General features: G+C 45.9%; 1 protein-coding gene across 2 annotated transcripts in view; it reads left to right on the top strand.

Annotated features, from left to right (window-relative positions):
- Positions 1 to 21437, top strand: part of LOC143933898 (prolactin-like) — a 59388-nt gene that overhangs the window by 19079 nt on the left and 18872 nt on the right. For both annotated transcript variants that reach the window (XM_077457006.1, XM_077457007.1), the window contains one exon: positions 17876 to 18037. In XM_077457006.1, coding sequence (XP_077313132.1) covers positions 17876 to 18037 — 162 coding nt within the window. The remainder of the gene's footprint in view (positions 1 to 17875; positions 18038 to 21437) is intronic.

The raw sequence follows: 21437 nt of genomic DNA on the forward strand, positions 1-21437 counted from the left end.
GGGAGCAGAAGCAAGGGGGAGCTGGAAGCAGGAATCAGAGGACAAGTCACAGGAACAGGGTACAGGAAACATAGCCCAGGACAGGGCAGGAAGCGGATCAGGAACGGGTTTCAGGCAACGGATCAGATCAGGCAGGGACAAGGCTTGCAGAGGGAATACTGAAGCCCTGAGCCTCAGTGAAGGGCAGGCTTATATAATCCCAGCAGCTCACATCAGGTGCAGCTTGATCAATAAAAAGTCCATCTACTGGGAGACACCCGCTGGTGGCCACCAGAATTACACCCTTTGGTGCTGAAAGCAATAGTGCCACCAGCGGGTGACCCAGGCAATAACACTGATTATGACAGTCGTCCCCCCTCCCCCCCCAAGGAGTGGCCTCTGGACACTCCATTCTGCCCATGACCTGGCATTGCATGTAGGTGCAGAAAAGTCCCAAAAAGTCTTCGGACTGTGGACTTCTTTGTGCTTTTCCGGCCAGAGTCTCTGAATCTATTAGGAGGCGTGCCACCCGAGTCCGAAAATGGAACATGCACCCCACCACCAGGGTCGGGAAGTTTGGATCTAGAGAGGAAAACAGGCAGGACAACATGCATGAACCTATCGGGGATAGACAACATGAGAGCATCACAGTCAGGTTGAAAATCAAACAGGGGAGGATCAGTGGCAAGCTGAGTACCAGGAACTGGTTTAGCAGGTATCATGACAGCAGGCTGGGCAAAGGGCACTGGATCATAAGGCTGGGCAGTGAGCTCCAGGTCATCATGCTGGGCAGCGAGCTCTGGGTCAGCAGGCTGGGCAGCGAGCTCTGGGTCAGCAGGCTGGGCAGCGGTCAAGGAACCACCAGGCAGAGTATCAAGATTGGGACCATCAGGAACTGGATCGTCAGGTAGGATACCAGGTATGGGATCACTAAGCAGATCACAGATCAAATCATCAAGCAAGACATTGTGTGCTGGGACATCAGACTGGGAAGTGGGCACATCAGACCAGAAGGCGGGCACGTCAGACTGGAAGGTGGGAATGTCAGACTGGAAAGCAGGTGCATCAGACTATAAAGCAGGCACATCAGACTCGAATGCAGGCACAGAGACATCAGACCAGGCAGCAGGTACTGGAACTTCAGACTGGGCAGCAGGCACATCAGGCAGAACAGCAGGTGCTGGCACAATAGGCTGAACAGCAGGTGCATCGGACTGGATAGCAGGCACTGGAACTTCCAACCCGGGCAGTGGTACTGGAATTTCAGACTGGGCAGCAGACAGGAACACAGCAGGCTGAGCAGCGGACAGGAACACATCAGGCTGGGCAGCGGACAGGAACGCATCAGGCTGGGCAGCGGACAGGAACGCATCAGGCTGGGCAGCGGACAGGAACACATCGGGCTGGGCAGCCGACAGGAACACATTAGGCTGGGCAGCAGACAGGAACACATCAGGCTGGGCAGCAGACAGCAACACATCAGGCTGGGCAGCAGACAGTGGCACATTTGGCTGGGACACTGGATCTTAAGGCTGGGAAACAGGCACCAGAACTTCAAGCGGGGACACAGGCACCAAGACATCAGACTGGACAACGGGCACACCAGATGGAACAGTGGGCACTGGAATGTCAGATTGGACAACAGGCAGAGACACTATGGGTTGGGAAAAACTTCTGCTTCTTTTTGGTTTTAGCCACTGAAGTTTTGTATGTGGATACAGGGCTGTAGGTAATGGGTGCAGCTGGTAGAGGTGAAGAGCTGGAGGATGGCAAAACAGAGGGCACAGACTTTGAAGGGGATTTTGGTGGAACCGATGGAGGTAGCCAAGAAGAAGCAAGAGGGTTAAAGGCAGGGTAAGTGCAGCAAGAGGAAACAGGGTACCGATACTTCACTGTTAGCAGGGTGTATTGGTCAGCAACTGTGGTAGTTGGGGTAAAAGGAGAGGAAGACATCCCAGCAGGCTGGTGTCTAGACACAGAAATGGGTGGTTGGGAGCTGACAGAGACAGAGTACAACAAACTTGACCAGGCCTGTAAAAATGGTTGCACAAAATCAGGTTTGCACACGGTTTGTCTGACCAGAGACTGCACTGAATCAATATTTTGCAAGCACCTTTTTAGGACAAGTGGAGTACTGCTCAAAGAAAAAGACTGAGAGTCATCTTCCAACAGCCACACCAAAGACTACCTGAGCTGCACTAAAAGCGTTTTTTTTTTTTTTTTAGCAATAGCAATTGCCTAGACCCAATTCCTAAGTACAGCCAATCTGTTTGTATGGCTTCACTATTCTGTCATGGAACAGATGCCTAACACAGGCATCCAGCACAGAGTAAACAGATCAGTGGGCTGCACTAAAGGAATCAGGCACAAAGGTAAGTGAAAATATATATATATTTATTAAAGATAAAGAAAAACAGCAAACCATGAACAAGCAAGAAATGCAAATAATGCACAGCAACCCCAAACACCTAATCTAACCAACTACAGTAATATATATATATAATATATACACACATACACACACATTACACACACACACACACACACACAAGGAAAGGGAACACATATACATCAACAAGGCAGGGACGAGAGACAAGGGGAACAGGAGGCCAGATAGAGGGAGCAGAAGCAAGGGGGAGCTGGAAGCAGGAATCAGGGGACAAGTCACAGGAACTGGGTACAGGAAACAGAGTCCAGGGCAGGTAGCAGATCAGGAAAGGGTTTCAGGCAATGGCTCAGATCAGGCAGGGACAAGGCTTGCAGAGGGAATACTGAAGCCCTGAGCCTCAGTGAAGGGAGGGCTTATATACTCCCAGCAGCTCACATCTGGTGCAGCTTGATCAATGAAAAGTCCATCTACTGAGAGACACCTGCTGGTGGCCCCCAGAATTACACCCTTTGGTGCTGAAAGCAATAGTGCCACCAGCAGGTGACCCAGGCAATAACACTGATCATGACATTAGGTATTTAACATAATTATCTTCAAAGGTACCATTTAAAAAAAAGAAAATTCATAAGCAGCAAAAAACGTTGAGCCATAGAAAAGAAACCTATTTCTTCCCACATTCCAGAAGTATTCCATTCTACTAACAGCACAATAATTAACAAAACATCATCTAATTTTTTACCGACAGACACCCCCACAAGAAACCCCCCTCCCTTATTCCACCCTCCCATACATTGAATACCAATGTTATATCCCACCAGGCTGCCACCTAGATTATAGGCACACAGCCGAGCAGGGCATCCCTTGGGGGCTTTTGTATGCCTATATATTCATCCCCTTTTTTTATTTCTATTTTTGAGGTTCTAAACTTTATTCCACAGCTGATCTTTTAACCCCCCCATTCTGTTTTTTCCCCCAATTCTCCAGGTTAATGCATTGCAGATCTAATTTGCTGCAGAATTCCTTTAAGTCCTCTGCAAATCGTAGGCGATACCATGATTTTTTGCTATCAAACATGCTGGAAAACCTCATCTATAAGAAATGTTTTGCTTGTAGCTGGCTTGTATAGGGTTTCAAAGCCTTTGGGCTAAGGTCTCTGATGAAAGATCTGTAAAAATCAGTAGCTTAGCGCCATTTAAGTTGATCAATGCAGCATTCCTCATGCCCTGTGAGACTTGTTCTTTTATTTCAAAATGAAGAAATCTCGCTATTACGCCCCTCACAATGTCTGTTGGCCACTTAGTTATTCTTTGTATTCTATGGACTCTTTCAAAGCGCATAGATGATACTTCTTTTTTTCAATATTTTATTGAACACCTCTTGGACTCTGGTAGTTTGCAAATCCTTAAGATATTCCATCTGTTTCGATTTTCCTGATCTTCAAGCCTATATCGAATGTTCCTCAATTTTAACCAGTCCAGTTCAGCCCTCTCTCTCGCAGTTCTGTATGTCCATTCTGGTAAATTCACCTTTAATCATGCATTCTAGATGGGACAACATCTCTGCCATATCTTGCTTTGTAGGGAATGCTTGTATGCTTTTGTTTTTTTCTTTTTCCATTTTCTGCTCTTGTTGATTTTTTGGAGAGGCTTCTACTTCTCCCATGTGGGTTCTCTTTTTGCTTTGCTCTACTAGGGGAGACGTTATCTCAATTTGCATAAGTAGCTGCAAAAACTCGGCTTAACCTGCATAATATTGGTATAATTACCTGCATAATAAATACTTGCAAAACTATCTGCAAATATCTGTTTGTAAAGCTATCAGCGTAACTACCTGCACTAGTACCTGAATGGAAATCTAAACGATTGTATAGGTATTCGCATGAACTATTTGCAAAACCGCATACATGACTTGATAATTGCATTACTTGGAAGATAGGAGGGGGGTAAGTGCTGCAAATAGTCTGGAAATGGCCTGATCCACATCCCAGTTAATGGTAGATGCGGAAAGGGTGCCTCAGCGGGACTATAAAGGGGCAGGACAAATATTTAGTAGGCAATATTTTACTTTAAAACAAATATTTTTATTTTACTACAAGTAAAATCAAAGGGGTAGTGGTAATATGGGCAAAACAGAAGCCCAAATGGTAGAAGGAATATGAATGAATGTGTGGATACAAAAAGCAAAAACAGGATGCAAAATACAATAAACACAAAGAGCACAATACAGGTGAATATTCCTATTCTAACGCGTTTTGAGTGTTTCAAACTCTTCCTCAGAGAAATGGATCAGCAAACATATAATATCAATCTACAAAAAAAGAGAACATAAGATGCGTGGCTAATACAAAGGTTATAGTCACTGTAGCATACTAACATTGAGTAAAAGCTAGGGTTGTACTGACCCTGTATCAGAAGCTCGATACCTCATAAATGCATCCATAATTATACATAGTTAAAAACAATGATGGATCTCAGGAGAACAGGAAGGGGGGATGTTTTTTGTGTGCTGCCTTTTATCTCCTCGCATCCGGCAAGGGAACCAGGAGGTGGAGAGAGACTGATCCTTGAAAAATTGCTCCCGCCCTGGATGGAAGGCTCGCGACCTTGAGTGAGGAAGTGGGGATTCACCCAACAGAGGGCGTCAATGCAGGTCGCTCACAGAACCCGCGGGGGGTAATCTAAAAAGGGTACATAGGATGTAAAGATTGAAATAAAAGTAAGTAATATGTATATACATATTAAATATATACTGGGTAAGCTCAAACAGGTCAGCATAAAATGAAATGATTGACTGGATATGGCCTCTCCGTGAGCAATTGAAGTGGTAATAAAGGAGTATAATTACCTGGAAAGCCACTGAAAAATTTGTAGAATTGTATTGCGGAAAAAAGCTGGCGGTGGTAAATGACGGACACAGCGCTGTGTCCGTCATTATTACTATTAATAATGTGTATATGTTATATTTCAAAGGTCACAGCAGCCTCATTCTTTAGATTCCATGTATTATGAATAGAATGTGGGGGGGGGGGGGGGCTTATGGGGCTCTAATCAGGTTTTTTTTGTAGTTGGGTTACATCACAGTTAACCCCGCACTTGTTGGAGGTGGAGCCCAGTGGGAGCCAAATCCTACATCTGCTCGCTGCATCTATTCCAGAGGTAGGCAAACTTTAAAAGGTGGCGATCAACCTAAATAACATGAAAGAGAACAAAGATCACTGTGGTTCAGCACCCCACCCCGATCCTTTTTTTTTTAAAAGAAATTAACCATCGAGGCCTAACTAATAGTTAGAAAAACTTAAAAACATAATAAAATAAATGTTACTTCTTAAAAGTAGACAGTGTCAGTCAGTAGAGCAGTGGAGGGTGTGTGGACATTATCAGCAGGGCAGTGGATGGTGTTAGTAGGGCAGTGGACGGTGCCAGAAGGGCAGTTGGGGGCTTTGGTGAAATATCAGCGGTTTAAACAGACCTCTGATGTCTCACTGTTGAGACAGAGAAAGGAATTGAGGGCACAGAGTCTTCAATTTCTTTCTCTGTAGCCTCAACTGCACTGAAGATTAGTAGGCGCCACAAAAAATAAAGCATAGTAAATGCAGTTTACTATGCTTCAATTGTGAATGAACACCATGAGTAATGCGGTACCAGTTGCTCACTGTCTTCATTCAGAAAAGGAAGGGGGCAGTTAATTACATATTTACTGGCCACTACCCCCACTCTCCATCCTGAATAGATCCCCTGCAGCAACTGGCAGGAGAGGATGGGAGCCAGCAGTGCTGTTGAGGGGATACGGCAGCAGTGGGGGGCAAAGGACAGAGGTGTGTCAGTCAGTGAGGGGCATAGGACAGGGGTGGGTCAGTCAATGAGGGGCATAGGACAGGGGTGGATTAGTCATTGGGGGGGAAAAGGACAGCGGTGGGTCAGTCATTGGGGGGGCCAAAGGACAGCGGTGTGTCAGTCAGGGAGGGGCATAGGACAGGGGTGGGTCAGTGAGTGAGTGAGGGTCATAGGACAGTGGTGGGTCAGTCAGTGAGGGGCATAGGACAGGGGTGGTTCAGTCAGTCAGTGAGGGGCAAACGACAGTGGTGGGTCAGTCGGTGAGGGGCATAAGACAGGGGTGGTTCAGTTAGTCAGTGAGGGGCATAGGACAACGGTGGGTCAGTCAGTCAGTGAGGGGCAAAGGACAAGGGTGGGTCAGTCAGTGAGGGGTATAGGACAGGGGTGGGTGAGTCAGTTAGGGGCATAGGACAGGGGTGGGTGAGTCAGTGAGGGGCAAAGGACAGGGGTGGATCAGTCAGTCAGTAAGGGGCATAGGACAGCGGAGGTTCAGTCAGTCAATGAGGGGTATAGGACAGGGGGGTGGGTCAGTCAGTCAGGGAAGGGCATAGGACAGTGGTGGGTCAGTCAGCCAGTGAGGGGCATAGGACAGTATGTTACTGGTCAGTGTTGATCAGTGATTTGCAGGGGGGGTGAGGGTGTCAGTTTTCTCTCACTTGTTTCCTCTGTGTGTCATTCCCCAGCGTCCCCTACCATATACCCTCCTCCGGTTCCTGGACCCTGGACTGGTGTCTCCTCGCAAGCTATAGGGCCCTCACTCTTCCTGAATTTCCCAGCACAGGGGCACAGCCAAACTTACTTGACCAGTCAGCCAGCACTATTCAATCAAATGCAGGGGGGTTCTCTTACCTGCATCTCCAATGTCTGTCTTTGACTCCCTGCGACATGTACCTGCCTCCTCCTCGAGACGATGGATCCACTCGATCTCTCCCTGGTACAGGCACCTCCAGGTACTGCTGCTGCCACCTATTGCCTGCATCGCAAGTTCACCAGCAGAGCCGCTGGTTCTCGCTCCCTTTCAGCAGCCAGCAGGTCTGGTCAGATTCTGACTCCCCCTGCCCTGAGACCAGCAGCAGTGCGGGCACCTGTCAAAATCGAGCAGCCACCCGCTTGGTTCGTTCAGAGGCTCTCTTTAGGAGCAGCGTGCAGGCAGGAAGCACTGTCTGAAGCGCTCAGCTCCAGCAGTCAATAAGCCTATGTGACAGATTCAGCCTGACACAACCAGCCAGCGGCCGCCGTATCTCTACAGTAGGTATGAACCGAACACCCCCTGGTTCGGTTCGCACCAGAACCTTTGAAGGGACTGAAAATTCGCGCAAACTTTAGAACCCTGTTAAAGTCTATAGGACTCGAATGTTCAAAAGCAAAAGTGCTAATTTTAAAGGCTAATATGCAAGTTATTGTCCTAAAAAGGGTTTGGGGATTTTAATGATGCTTAAAGTGAAATATTCCTTTGAATATAGTGGAAAAAAAAGTGAAATATTCCTTTAAATATCATACCTGGTAGTTGTCTATAGTATGCCTGTAAAGTGGCACATGTTGCCCATGCTTAGAACAGTCCCTGCACAAAATTACATTTTTAAAGGAATAAAAGTCATTTAAAACTGCTTGCGGCTTTAATGTAATGTCTGGTCCCAGCAATATGAATGAAAATCAGTGAGAAAAAACGGCATGGGTACCCCCCCCAGTCCATAACCAGGCCCTTTGGGTCTTGTATGGATATTAAGGGGAGCCCCGCACCCAATTTAAAAAAAGGAAAGGCGTGTGGCCCCCAGGCACTATATACTCTGAACAGCAGTAGACAGGCGGTGCAAACAAGACAGGGACTGTAGGTTTGTTGTTAAGTAAAATCTGTGTGTAATTTTGAACTGGTACATTTTTAAAGTGTAGCTCAATCCCAGTTCTTCAAAAAATAATTAATGCAGAAACAGGAAAAGGTTTAATTTTGAAAATATACCCACATATAAACAAGGGGAGAATGGGAGGGATAGAGACCCCTATGTACAAGAGGAAGTGGGAAAAAGATGTGGGAGATATCTCCGAAATACAATGGAATCGAATTCTTGAACTGGCTCCGTTGGTATCACTCTCTCCCTCTCAGAGGATGTCACATCTGTTGTTATTATATAGAACCTATTATACTCCTCGTAAACTTTTTCAATTTGGCCGACGGCTGGATGCAAGCTGCCCCCGGTGCGGGGACATGGAGGGAGACATGATTCATATGTTTTGGAGATGCCCGAAGTTGATCCGCTACTGGACAGAGGTGACAGGAACCATTGATCGGGTTTTTGGAACCTCCACCAGGATGGAGGCGAAGTATTGTCTCCTGGGATTAGTTGAGAGAGTTGGAAACCCGGGAAGCAGCCAGACGGCGGTCCTGAGATGCCTATTTCAGGCAAGGAAACTGATTGCCCTAAGATGGTTGTCGGTGTCGCCTCCGTCCGGTAGAGAATGGATAAATAGCATGAATGTGGTAATTCTTAAAGAGAAAGCATTATATATAAAACAAGGGACTTTAAGCACCTCAATACAGTGCAGTTACACCCCCCTTCCTGACCAGACCAATTTTCAGCTTACAGCGCTCTCACAGTTTGAATGACAATTACTCAGTCATCCAACACTGTATCCATATGAAACTTGCGTCCTTTTTTCCACACAAATAGAGCTTTCTTTTAGTGGTATTTAATCACTAGTGGGTTTTTTATTTTTTGTGCTATAAATAATATAAAACGTAAATTTTGTGAAAAAAATGCCTTTTTCTTTGTTTCTGTCATAAATTTTTGCTAATTAGTAATTTTTCTTCATAAATTTTGGCCAAAATGTATACTTCTACATATCTTTGGTAAAAAATAACCCACATTAGTATATATTATTTGGTCTTTGTGAAAGTTATAGAGTCTACAAACTATGGTGCCAATCACTGAAAATTGATCACTTCTGATCAGGCCTTCAGTACATCAGGTGTATCTCATTTCTTGAGACACTAACAAATCAGGAAAGTACAAATACCCCCCAAATGACCCCTTTTTACAAAGTAGACATTCCAAGGTATTAAGTAAGTAGCATGGTGAGTTTTTTTAAGTTGCTATTTTTTCCCACAATTCTTTGCAAAATGAAGATTTTTTTTTATTTTTTATTTTTTTTACTAAATTGTCATATTATCAGGTCATTTCTCACACACAGCATATGCATATAACAAATTACACCCCAAAATACATTCTGCTACTCTTCCCGAGTACGGCGATACCACATGTGTGAGACTTTTACACAGCCTGGCCACATACAGAGCACTAACATTGATGTAGTACCTTCAGACGTTCTACGAGCAAAAATGACGCATCTCATTTCTCAACCACCTATTACACTTTTGAAGGCCCTGGAGTACCAGGACAATGGAATTTCCCATAAAATTACCCCATTTTGGAAAGCAAACATCTGTGAGGCTTAATGAGTCTTTTGAATGGTTAATTTTTTTCCAGAAGTTTTTGGAATATGTGGAAAAAAATTAAAACACATTTGTTTTTTTTTTACACAAAATTGTCAATTTATGAGATATTTCTAACACATAGCATGTATATAGCAAAAATTACACCCCAAAATACATTCTGCTACTCCTCCCGAGTATGGCGATACTACATGTGTAGGACTTTTACACAGCCTGGCCACATAGAGAGGCCGAACATTGAAGTAGTACATTCAGGCGTTCTAGGAGCATAAATGACACATCTCATTTCATTCCTACCCATCACACTTTTGAAGATCCTGGACCACCAGGACAGTGAAATTACCCACAAAATGACCCCCTTTTGGAAAGCAAACACCCCAACATATATTCTATGAGACATGGGCTGCAAATAGGTACTCGGGTACTCTGATGGGCTGGAGATAGGTACTCTGGTACTCTGATGGCCTGGTGACAGGTACTCGGGTACTCTGATGGCCTGGTGACAGGTACTCGGGTACTCTGATGGCCTGGTGACAAGTACTCAGGTACTCTGATGGCCTGGTGACAGGTACTCTGATGGTTTGGTGACTGGTATTTGGGTACTCTGAAGGGCGGTGACAGGTACTCATATGGACTGTGACAGGTACTCGGGTACTCAGATGGACTGTGACAGGTACTCTGGTACACAGATGGACTGTGACAGGTACTCGGGTACTCAGATGGACTGGAACAGGTACTTGGTACTCTAATGGACTGTGACAGGTACTCGGTACTCTAATGGACTGTGACAGATACTCGGGTACCCTGATGGACTGTGACAGGTACTCTGTACTCTAATGGACTGTGACAGGTACTCGGTACTCTAATGGACTGTGACAAGTACTCGGGTACCCTGATGGACTGTGAAAGGTACTCGGGTACCCTGATGGACCGTGACAGGTACTCGGGTACCCTGATGGACCGTGACAGGCACTCGGGTACCCTGATGGGCCGTGACAGGTACTCGGGTACCCTGATGGGCTGTGACAGGTACTCGGGCACTCTGATGTGCCGTGACAGGTACTCGGGTACTCTGATGTGCCGTGACAGGTACTCGGGTACTCTGATGTGCCGTGACAGGTACTCGGGTACTCTGATGTGCCGCGACAGGTACTCGGGTACTCTGATGTGCCGTGACAGGTACTCGTGTACTCAGATGGGCTGGGACAGGTACTCGGGTACTCAGATGGGCTGGGACAGGTACTCGGGTACTCTGATGGGCTGTGACAGGTACTCGGGTACTCTGATGGGCTGTGAAAGGTACTCGGGTACTCTGATGGGCTGGGACAGGTACTCGGGTACTCTGATGGGCTGTGACAGGTACTCAAATATTCTGATTGACAGGTACTATGAGGGGTGGTGACAGGTCCTCTTTATTGGGGGGGGCAGGCAATCAGTGTGATCGGTGTACACTAGGCGATAACGAGATGTTACCGCAATCTCCTCCTCACACACGATCGGTGTGCGAGGAGGAGAACCCGGTAACATCTCGTTACCGCGGTTTGTTTACATTTTAGTGATCTGCTGTGAAAGGATCACAGCCGATCACGTGAGTAAACAGCCGGCCAATGGCTGTTTACCAGCGTCGGTGACGAGCAGTGTTCCCGGGGAACACGCCGCCACCGACGTGCACTCGCAGCGCGCTCATGATCGCGCGCATGCGCCGTGCACAGTCGGGGTGTGACCATCTGTGATCGGCCGTGACTTCATCATGGCCGATCACGTGGTAAACAGCCATAACCAATGGCTGTTCACCCCCTTCGGTGGTGAGCGGTGTCTCCGTGACACGCCGCCACCGAAGAAACAGGGATGCGCGCACACGATCGCCCGGATCCCCTGTTTAAACGGGAGGCCGTCATATGACGGCCTCCCGCCACAATAGGTGCGCCGCCTGGCCGTCATTTGACGGCCGGCGGTCAGCATCTAGTTAAAGAAATATGACAAGATGTGGAAACCTTGGTGGGATGCCAGAGGGATTGATATGTGAATAATAATAGATTGAAAAATAAACATTTTACCGATAAAAAGTGACCCAATAAGAATTAAAGTAAGAGGACAAATGAAGAGGGTGGAAGTGTGCGAGAATGGGGATGGGAGGGAAGATTGATAGAGTGGGAATCTAGAGTATATGGAACACCAGCTAGGATGGCCCTCATGATACCAATCCCCTCTTAGGTCACCCAAGATATGAATCATCCTTTTTTATACTTTTTTTATCTTATAAGGTGATTGGGGGGGGGGGGGGGACTGAGGGGATGTTCAATTTTGATGTATTTTGTAAACAAAATAAATATCTTAATAAAGAAATAAAGTTTAAAAAAAAAAGTGTAGCTCCAGTTAAAAAAATCAGTTTTTAAGCTTTTTGGAAAATATAGAGAAGGGTTATCACCCCTGTAACATGTTTTATTTTTTGCTGTCTGTGCACCTCTTCAGAAGATTTCACCTCACTTTCTGTCCCAATGACAAATGTTTTTGAAAATTTGGGGTTTTTAGTGAAACAAGGATTGGCGCTAAAGTATCAGTGGAGAGGAGACAAGTTTTTCCCATATAAACTCTTACAGGAGAGAATTTCCCTTCCTAGGGGTAGATTTCATCTCACTTCCTGTTCTCTCCTTCCGTTTGCAAGTTTGATGTTTCAAGGCAGGGGCCTGCCATATATGCCTTGCAGAAATTTGGACCTAAGGTGTTGGTTTTGCCACAACTCTATAAGCCCTCACAGTTACGGTACGCCCTGCTGTGAACTATATTATCAAGAATTGTAATTACATGCCATTGTTGAACAGTGGTAGAAAAATTGGGCCTTTGGTGGTGGTGCTGCTAGTGCCATAACACTGTAAGTCCTCACAGTTACTCTTGGTGGGCGCTGGAACAGGCCCTGCTGTGAAATATTATATCAAGAATTGTAATTACATGCACCTGTTGAACAGGGGCAGAAAAATTGGGCCTTGGGCACTGGTGCCACAACACTACAACCCCTCACAGATACTCTAGTTGGAGCGCAGGAATGAGCCCTGCTGCAAAGCATTGCATCAAAAATTGTAATTACATGCCCCTGTTAAACAGGGGCTGAAAAATTGGACCTTAGGCACTGGTGCTGTTGCCACAACACTGCAACCACTCACAGATAGTGTAGTTGAGCGCAGCAATGAACCCTCCTGCAAAATATTGCATCAAAAATTGAAATGACATGCCCCTGTTAAACAGGGGCTGAAAAATTGGGCCTTAGCCACTGGTGGCGGCGCCCAGAACCAAAAATGTTCTTACAAGCTATCAGCATGATTACTGAGGAAGAGGATTGTCACTCAGCATAACAGGATAGTCACTCAGCATCAGCAGTCTTGAAGGGATCTGACATTTCAAAAAAAATTATTCGGTTACATCAGCATCAGGTGCTTGGTAGCTGGTGGTGATCCAAGACTGATTCATTTTTATGAAGGTCAGTCGGTCAACCGAGTCAGTGGACAGGCGCACTCTGTGATCGGTTACAAAGCCTCCAGCAGTACTGAATGTGCATTCCGAAAGAACACTGGATGCAGGATAGGCCAGTAGCTCAATGGCATACTGTGCAAGCTCTGGCCAGTGTTCCCTCCTCAAGACCCAGTAACCCTGAGGATTTTTGGTGGGAAAGGTGTCCAAGTCTGATCTTGCCCCTAGGCATTCATGCACCATGTAAATCAGCCACTGGCGATGGTTGCTGGAACCAATCATACCTTGGGGCTGCAGACTAAAAAAATTGTCTGAACGCATCGGTCAGACGGCCACCTTCTCCACCTCTCCTTCTGTGACTGACCGAAGCCTCAGCAACACGTTGTCCAGGACCAGGAATTTGTAACCTCCTAGGCTCTGGGAACGTGTTGCACAGACCTTTCTGCAAGGCCTATCGAAGATGTTTCATCCTCTGCTCCCTTTGCGACAGCAAGATAAGGTCTGCAACCTTACCCTCGCAACGTGGATTAAGGAGGGTTGGCAGCCAGTAATGATCCCTCTCCTTGATCCGACGAATACAACGATCCTTCCGCAGGCTTTGCGGGATCAGGGAGGCAATGCAGCATAGGTTAGCGGAGTCATTCGGTCCACAGTCACCTCTGAGTCACTAAGGATGACATCATCCACAGCCACCTCCTCCCAGCCACGTACAAGTCCATGGGTTTCTTGGGACTCTAAATGATGCCTTAAAGACTGCTGCTGATGCTGAGTGCTAGGTTCCACCTCTATGCTGACACAATCCTCCTCCTCCTCTTCCTGTGTGATCGGCAGGCCAGCAGGGACACTGTCTGGATAAAGGGGGCATTGAGAGATAAGGAAGTCCGCCTCTTCCTGCCTCTGTTCTGCCTCAAGTGCCCTATCAATTATTCCATGCAGCGTGTGCTCCAACAGGTGGACAAGAGGGACAGTGTCACAGATGCATGCACTGTCACTGCTCACCATCCTCGTGGCCTTCTCAAATGGTGACAGGACAGTGCATGCATCCCTGATCATGGCCCCCTGGTGTGGGGAAAAAAAAACAACCTCCCCTGACCCTGTCCTGGTGCCATAGTCACACAGGTACTCATTGATGGCCCTTTGCTGCGTGTTCAGCCGCTGCAGCATGGCTAACGTTGAATTCCACCTGGTGGGCATGTCACAGATTAGGTGGTTCTTGGGCAGGTTCAATTCCTTTTGGAGTTCAGCCAGCCTAGCACTGGCATTATATAACTGGTGTAAATGCACGCAGACTTACCTGGCCTGCCTCAGGACATCCTGTAAGTCCAGGTACCTGGCCAAGAACCGCTGCACCACCAAGTTAAGGACGTGAGCCAAACAGTGCACATGGGTCAGTTGTCCCTGTTGGAGGGCGGAGAGGAGGTTGGTGCCATTGTTGCAAACCACCATTCCATTCTTAAGCTGGTGTGGTGTCAACCACCTCAGCCTGCCCCTGCAGAGCTGACAGAATCTCTGCCCCAGTGTAGCTCCTGTCCCCCAAACACAACAGCGCAAGCACTGCATGGCATCCTTTTGCCTGCGCACTTGCGTAGCCAGTTGAGCGCCTACGGAGCACCGCTGGTTCTGAGAGGACAAAGCACATGAAGAGGCCACGGAGGAAGAAGAAGAGGAGGGGGTGGAGGAGAGAGGTGTGTCACAATCACCAGTAGTAGCATTTTGGTGGTGGAACAACCTCCAACACTACTGCACCTTGTCCTGCATCCTTCCCAGCTGCCAGCAGTCACCCAATGCGCCCTGAAAGATAGGCAACGTCCCTATTTATGCCTGCTGGACCATGAGTCAGTGGTAATATGCACCTTACCGCTGACTGCCCTGTCCAGCGAGGCCAAGCCATTGCCTTCCACGTGCCGTTAGAGAGCCGGAATCGCCTTCCATGCGAAAAAGTGGCGTTTGGGAACCTGCCACTGAGGAACCGCACATTCCACAAACTCACGGAAGGGGGCAGAGTCTACCAACTGAAAAGGCAGCAGTTGAAGTGCTAGCAATTTAGCCAAGCTAGCATTCAACCACTGGGTATGTGGATGGCTGGGAGTGAACTTCTTTCGGCGGTGCAGCAGCTGGGGTAGGGAAATTTGCCTGGTACAATCGGACGTCATGTACCGATAACAGATTGCCGGCAAGTACTTGGCTGTGACACACCTAATTCTACACCTTCATTCCTCTCAGTGCTGGTTTCAGAGAGGACTGAAGGTATAGTGGGGTTGAAGATCCCAGCTGATGAGGAGCAAGGAGAGGTCCCCTTTGTTCTTTGGTGTGGGTCTTTTAGGTACACTTGCCAATGAACTGCATGGCAGATCGACATATGTCTGGTCAAGCATGTGGGGTTTTGGCCACGCAAGATACGCTTGAGACATATGTTGCAAATAGCAGCAATCAGATCTGATCCACTTGTCTCAAAAAAGGCCCACACCAAAGAACTTTTGGAATAACGCGCAGAAACACCAGTGCCCCGGAACATGCAGAGCTCTGCGGTGGGAAGCAGTTGGTGTGCTACCCTTAAACTGGCCCCTGGAGGGCATCCTGCCTCGTTGGAGATGTGCCTCCTCCTCCACCTCCTTCTCCTATCAGGCACCCACGTGGAGCTGCCGAAAAAAAAGGCCACGTGCTTATGAGGATGCACAGTGTCCACAACCAGCTCTGTTGCCTTTAGACACAGAGCCTGCTTGCCCTCTTTTATTGGCTCGTGACTGTCTGCCTCTCCTTGTTGGCCTTCCAGACATACTAATGGCCTGCAGGGAGATGTAGCTGCACAAAGCTGGGACACATATATATATATATATATATATATATATATATATATACGGATTATACTGCAGCTAGCAGAATCAACTGCCTGCCTGTAGTATTAGTATGAGAACACCGGCAATTGAGCACACTGTGCAAAGGACACTAAAACAAAATACTGCAGCTCCCTGCCTGTATTTGTATGAGAACGCCGGCAATTGTATTCAGGTAAAGCTTTATGTGCACACCGTGCAAAGGACACTAAGTGAAAATACTGCAGCTCCCTGCCTGTCAGTATATTATGAAGAGAATAACAGGAACAGATCTATCTAAACTGAATACAGTGTATAAATTTATATATATATATATATATATATATATATATATATATATACACATAAATATATACACACACACACAAAACACACCTGGGATGCATATATATATATATATATATATATATATATATATATATATCCTCTACACACTGTAACTGAAGCTAATTGACTCGCCTGCCTATTCTATCTAACTTAAATCAAATGACACTATATCTCTGTCTATCTCTCTCCGCCATCGCATCACACTATACAAGGCCGCCACGCAGGTGGCCTTATATAGTGTGGGGCTTGTACTAAACCCCTGAGACATAATTGGCCAAAGCCACCCTGGCTTTGGCCAATCATGGCTCTCTGTTTTTTCTGTGCTGTGATTGGCCAAAGCATGCGGGTCATAGTGCATGCTTGGCCAATCAGCAACCATCATTGCACTGCGAAGCTGCAGTGAATTAAGGGCCATGACGCGCCAATCGAATTTGGCATGAACGGCCCATAACGTTCGGAATTCAAACGGACGCACAGATGATGTTCGAGTCGAACATGGGTTTGACTCAAACAGAAGCTCATCCCTGCTCTACGGTACGCTAAGCTGGCTGGCAGTCAAGTGCCAGACAGTCATCTGATCAATTGGTCTCCCAGGAGCGGGTGGCACCCACCCAAAGTTGACGCCCGGGCACATCCCCCCTGCCCCCACCCCTAGTTTCAGGCCCTGGTCGTGCACTCCACAAATCTGGCCTTTATGGAAGCATAGCGAAAAGCAAGCCATTGTTGGAAGAAAGCCATAACATAAAAAGTCCTGTTTTGCCTTGCAAGAAGCCATGTGGGGGACACAGCAAATATGTGAAAGAAGGTGCTCTGGTCAGATGAGACCAAAATTTAACTTTTTAGCTTAAAAGCAAAACACTATGTGTGGCGGAAAACTAGCAATGCACATCACCCAGAACACACCATCCCCGCTGTGTGAAACATGGTGATGGCAGCATCATGTTGTGGGGATGCTTTTCTTCAGCAGGGACAGAGAAAAGACTTGAGACTGGGGCAGAAGTTCGCCTTCCAGCAGGACAATGACCCTAAACATACAGCCAGAGCTACAATGCAGTGGTGTTGATCAAAACATATTCATATGTTAGAATGGCCCAATCAAAGTCCAGACCTAAATCCAATTGAGAATCTGTGGCAAGACTTGAAAATTGCTGTTTACAGATGGTCTCCATCCAATCTGACAGAGCTTGAGCCATTTTGTAAAGAACTGGCAAAAATGTCACTCTGGACGTGCAAAGCTGGTAGAGACTTCCCCAAAAACACTTGTAGCTGTATTTGCAGCGAAAGGTGGTTCTAAAAAGTATTGACTCAGGGAGGCTGAATACAAATGCCCCCCACACTTTTCACATATTTATTTGTAAACAATTTTGAAAAACGTTTATCATTTTCCTTCCACTTCACAATTATGTGCCACTTTGTGTTGGTCTATCACATAAAATCCCAATAAAAAAACATTTACCTGTCTGGTTGTAACATGACAAAATGTGGAAAATTTCAAGGGGTATGAATACTTTTTCAAGGCACTGTATGTAACAGTATTTTCTAGGTATTTGTAAACATACCTTTTTTTATGTTTACTAGATTTCTTGCATTTTTACCACAGCACAATGACTTGTTAAGCCTTGTAAACCAGTTACTACGATCATGGAACCAACCACTACAGCACTTGACTACAGGGGCTCCAGATCACATGATCAAGAAGTTAAAAGAGGCTGAGGAACATACACAAGTGCTGCAAGGCGGAATAGACAGAATCTCTGGAAGGGTAAGTAGCTGTATAACTGTACTGTAATAGGGAAAACTACACTACACAAATAGCAGGCAGAAATAATATTGATGTACTTTTATGAAGGTAGACATCTCACAAACTTCCATAATGAATGTTCCATACTTTACATAGGTTGAAAAAAAAAAAAAAAAGACACATGTCCATCTAATTCAACTATTGCATTGCAGAATTATAGCTACTATCCTGAATAGTCTTAAGCCTCGTACACATGATCGGATTTTCAGATGAGAACTGTGTAATGAAAGGCTGTTGGCGAGAAATCTGACCGTTTGTACGCTCCATGGGACAATTGTTGTCGGATTTTCTGCAGACAAATATTGGATGGCAGGCTTTACATTTTTCCGGACAAATGTCTGTTGTCGGATTTTCTGAGTATGTGTACATAAGTCCGTCGGACAAAAGTCCAAAGTACAAACACGCATGTTTGGAAGCAAGGACGAGCCAGAAGTGGTTGGTCTTGAAAACTAGCGTTTGTAATGGAGAATTAACATTTGTGACATGGCAAATTGTGAAATCTCAAAATGAAGCGCGAGGTTTCTTCTTCTTTAATGGGATAATAATGAACTGCTTTGCTGGTGATACTGATGGAGTTACTGCAAACAAATTTTCAAAGGCTTTTTTTTTTCTAGTGATATCAAGAATAATATTATGCTTGTTTTTTTTGGTGCAAGTTACCACAACACCATTATCCCATAGTTTTTAAGATCAAAGATACAACTATTTTGGTGTCCCTTGTTAATTTTACATTGTATTTTTTATTTTTTTTTGTTTACAAAAATATTTATTAAGGGAATAAAGACAAGTACATAAAAAAGATATAAAGCGTACATTAATCCACATTGAGAATAGCATATAAAGTTAGAAACAATGTACATACAATACGTTCTCTGACTAGAGTGTTGAACTCAATATTACAATGTAAAATAGTATATCATTGAAATGTACTCCATGAAAGAAAAGAAAAGGGAAGAAAAGCAGAGGAGGGAAAAAATGAAAAAAAGAAAAGAAAAACCAAGAACACAACCACAAGCGAGTGCAACCAGGTAAGTTTTATCTCTCCAGCTGGTAGACAGGGTGCCATACTACTGCCTTAGACCCTAAGACCTACTTATCAAAAAGACGACCACGAGGCCCACTTTCTTTCAAAGATAGGCATGGTATCCATTAGCGTGTGATGTATTCTTTCCATAAGCTTAATCGCCTCCATGCATCTAAGAACCTGTTCCCAAGGGACTGATGGTGATCTCCAGTGTAAAGCTATTGTCCAGTGAACAGCACTGAAAAGTCTGTGGGCTAGTTTCTGGGCCGGAGGAGCTAGTTCTGGGAGGTCCGCGTACAAGAGGCCCACCTGGCAAGTGATCCATATACGCGTTTCTGTGGACTGGAACAATTTATCGACTACCCTTTGCCATATGGGCTGGAGAACCCTACAGCTCCAAAAAGTGTGGAGGAGGGTGCCAACCTACAGCCACCCACGGAAGCAACCCCCCGGGACCAGAGGATTAAACTTGTTTAACCTTGAGGGGGTATAATACCACCTAGTGTGTAGTTTTGCTACCGTTTTTCTGACCGCCAGAGATTTAGTGCATTTTCTCATGTTGGTTATCATATCCACCCACACCTCAGGGGTTAGTTCAATACCAATCTCCTTTTCCCAACCAGGCATGGCTTGAGACTTAGCAGGAAGCTTCAATTCATTGAGAGACTGATACAACATAGAGATAGTACCTTTGTCCCTAGAGGAGGATCGACAAACACTTTCAAAGGCAAGTGAAGACGGCCCCTTTATCTGATAATGAGAAGCATAAAAATGATGGACCAGCAAGTATTTATAGAAATCCCCCCTAGGTAGACTGTACTGTTCCTGCAAATGTGCAAAGGAGCTAAATGGGGGCTCTTGGGAGAATGCCTCAAGGGTAGTTAAATTCTTTTGTGACAAGCCCTCAAAACTATTGGGCGATAGGAATGCTGCTGGGAACCTGGGGTCACCCAGGAATGAGGCCAGGCTAGAGCAGGGTGGGCTCAGGGCATATTGTTTCTTGTAGAGGAACCATAGCTGTAGCGATTGTGCCACCAACCCATTTAATGGGGCTAAGTGCCTGGGGCAAACCCCTTCTACCCATAAAAGACTCGGGAGGTAATATGGATTCACAGAGGTTCTCTCGAATTGAAGCCACGGAACTGTATCCGGGGGGGAAGTGCCACTGAGCCATCTGCACCAACCTGGCCGAAACATAGTATAACCACAAATGTGGGAGCCCCAGGTCCCCTAGCTCAGCTGGTCTGAAAAGAAGCTTTTCATGCAGCCTAGGTTTTTTGTTTTGCCAAACGAACTTATTGATCTCCTTTTGTATGCCGTCTATCGTATGGCGAGAAACATATAAAGGCAAAGATCTAAAGTAGAACAAGAGTTTCGGAAGAATGGACATTTTGATAGCCTGTATTCTACCCATGAAAGATATACGATATCTGTCCCAAGAGTGTAGCAATTGTTTAACATATGCAAAAACCTTGGGGTAATTTACAAAGTATAGTTTGGGGAGGGACGTAGCCAACTTAATACCCCGATAGGGTAGTGTTTCCATACATAGAGTGAATCCAAAGCTCGATTGAATGCCTGTTAGTGTATGTTCTGGAATATTGATTGGAAGTGCAGCACACTTCGCGAGATTAACCCCCAGGCCTGACAGACCGTGGAAGGTGTTCAATAGCGGGATCAGGTTTGGCAATGAGACCACCGGGTCAGATAAAAATAAAAGCACATCATCTGTGGAACATACTTAACTTATAGACCCGTTCTCCCTTCATGTATCCCTTGATGTTGGGGTTCAAGCAAATCGCCCTGGCCAACGGTTCGATCGCCAGGGCAAAAAGCAGGGGAGAGAGAAGGCATCCCTGCCTGGTCCCTCTACCCAGCGGGAAGTATTCTGAGGAACACCCCAGCAGTTTAATCCGGGTGCGGGAGTGATGGTATAGTGCCCTGAAGCCAAACACAAATTCTCCCCCAAACCCAAATTTGGACAGGACGGATTCTAAATAGGGCCAAGTAACACTATCAAAAGCCTTATGTAGGCTTAACAGTAAGACTTTTTTGGTGTATAAATTTGCATCTTGAATGACATTGGAGGCTAATCGAATGTTATCTGTAATTTGCCGAGAGGGAATGAAGCCCGTCTGATCGGGAGATATCAAGGTGGGAATAATATTGGAAAGTTTATTAGCTAGCAGGTGGCCGAAGAGTTTCAAATCATTATTAATTACAGAGATCGGTCTATAATTTTGAGGGAGGGAGTGGTCCTTATTCGGTTTAGGTATCAGAGACATGTTCTCAAGTAACATGTCTTCTGGGAAAGTATGACCTTCCAAAATATAGTTA

This window comes from Lithobates pipiens, unplaced genomic scaffold, assembly GCF_037356315.1.
Source record: "Lithobates pipiens isolate NorthernLeopardFrog02 unplaced genomic scaffold, aLitPip1_a1.2 Scaffold_27, whole genome shotgun sequence".
Taxonomy (NCBI): domain Eukaryota; kingdom Metazoa; phylum Chordata; class Amphibia; order Anura; family Ranidae; genus Lithobates; species Lithobates pipiens.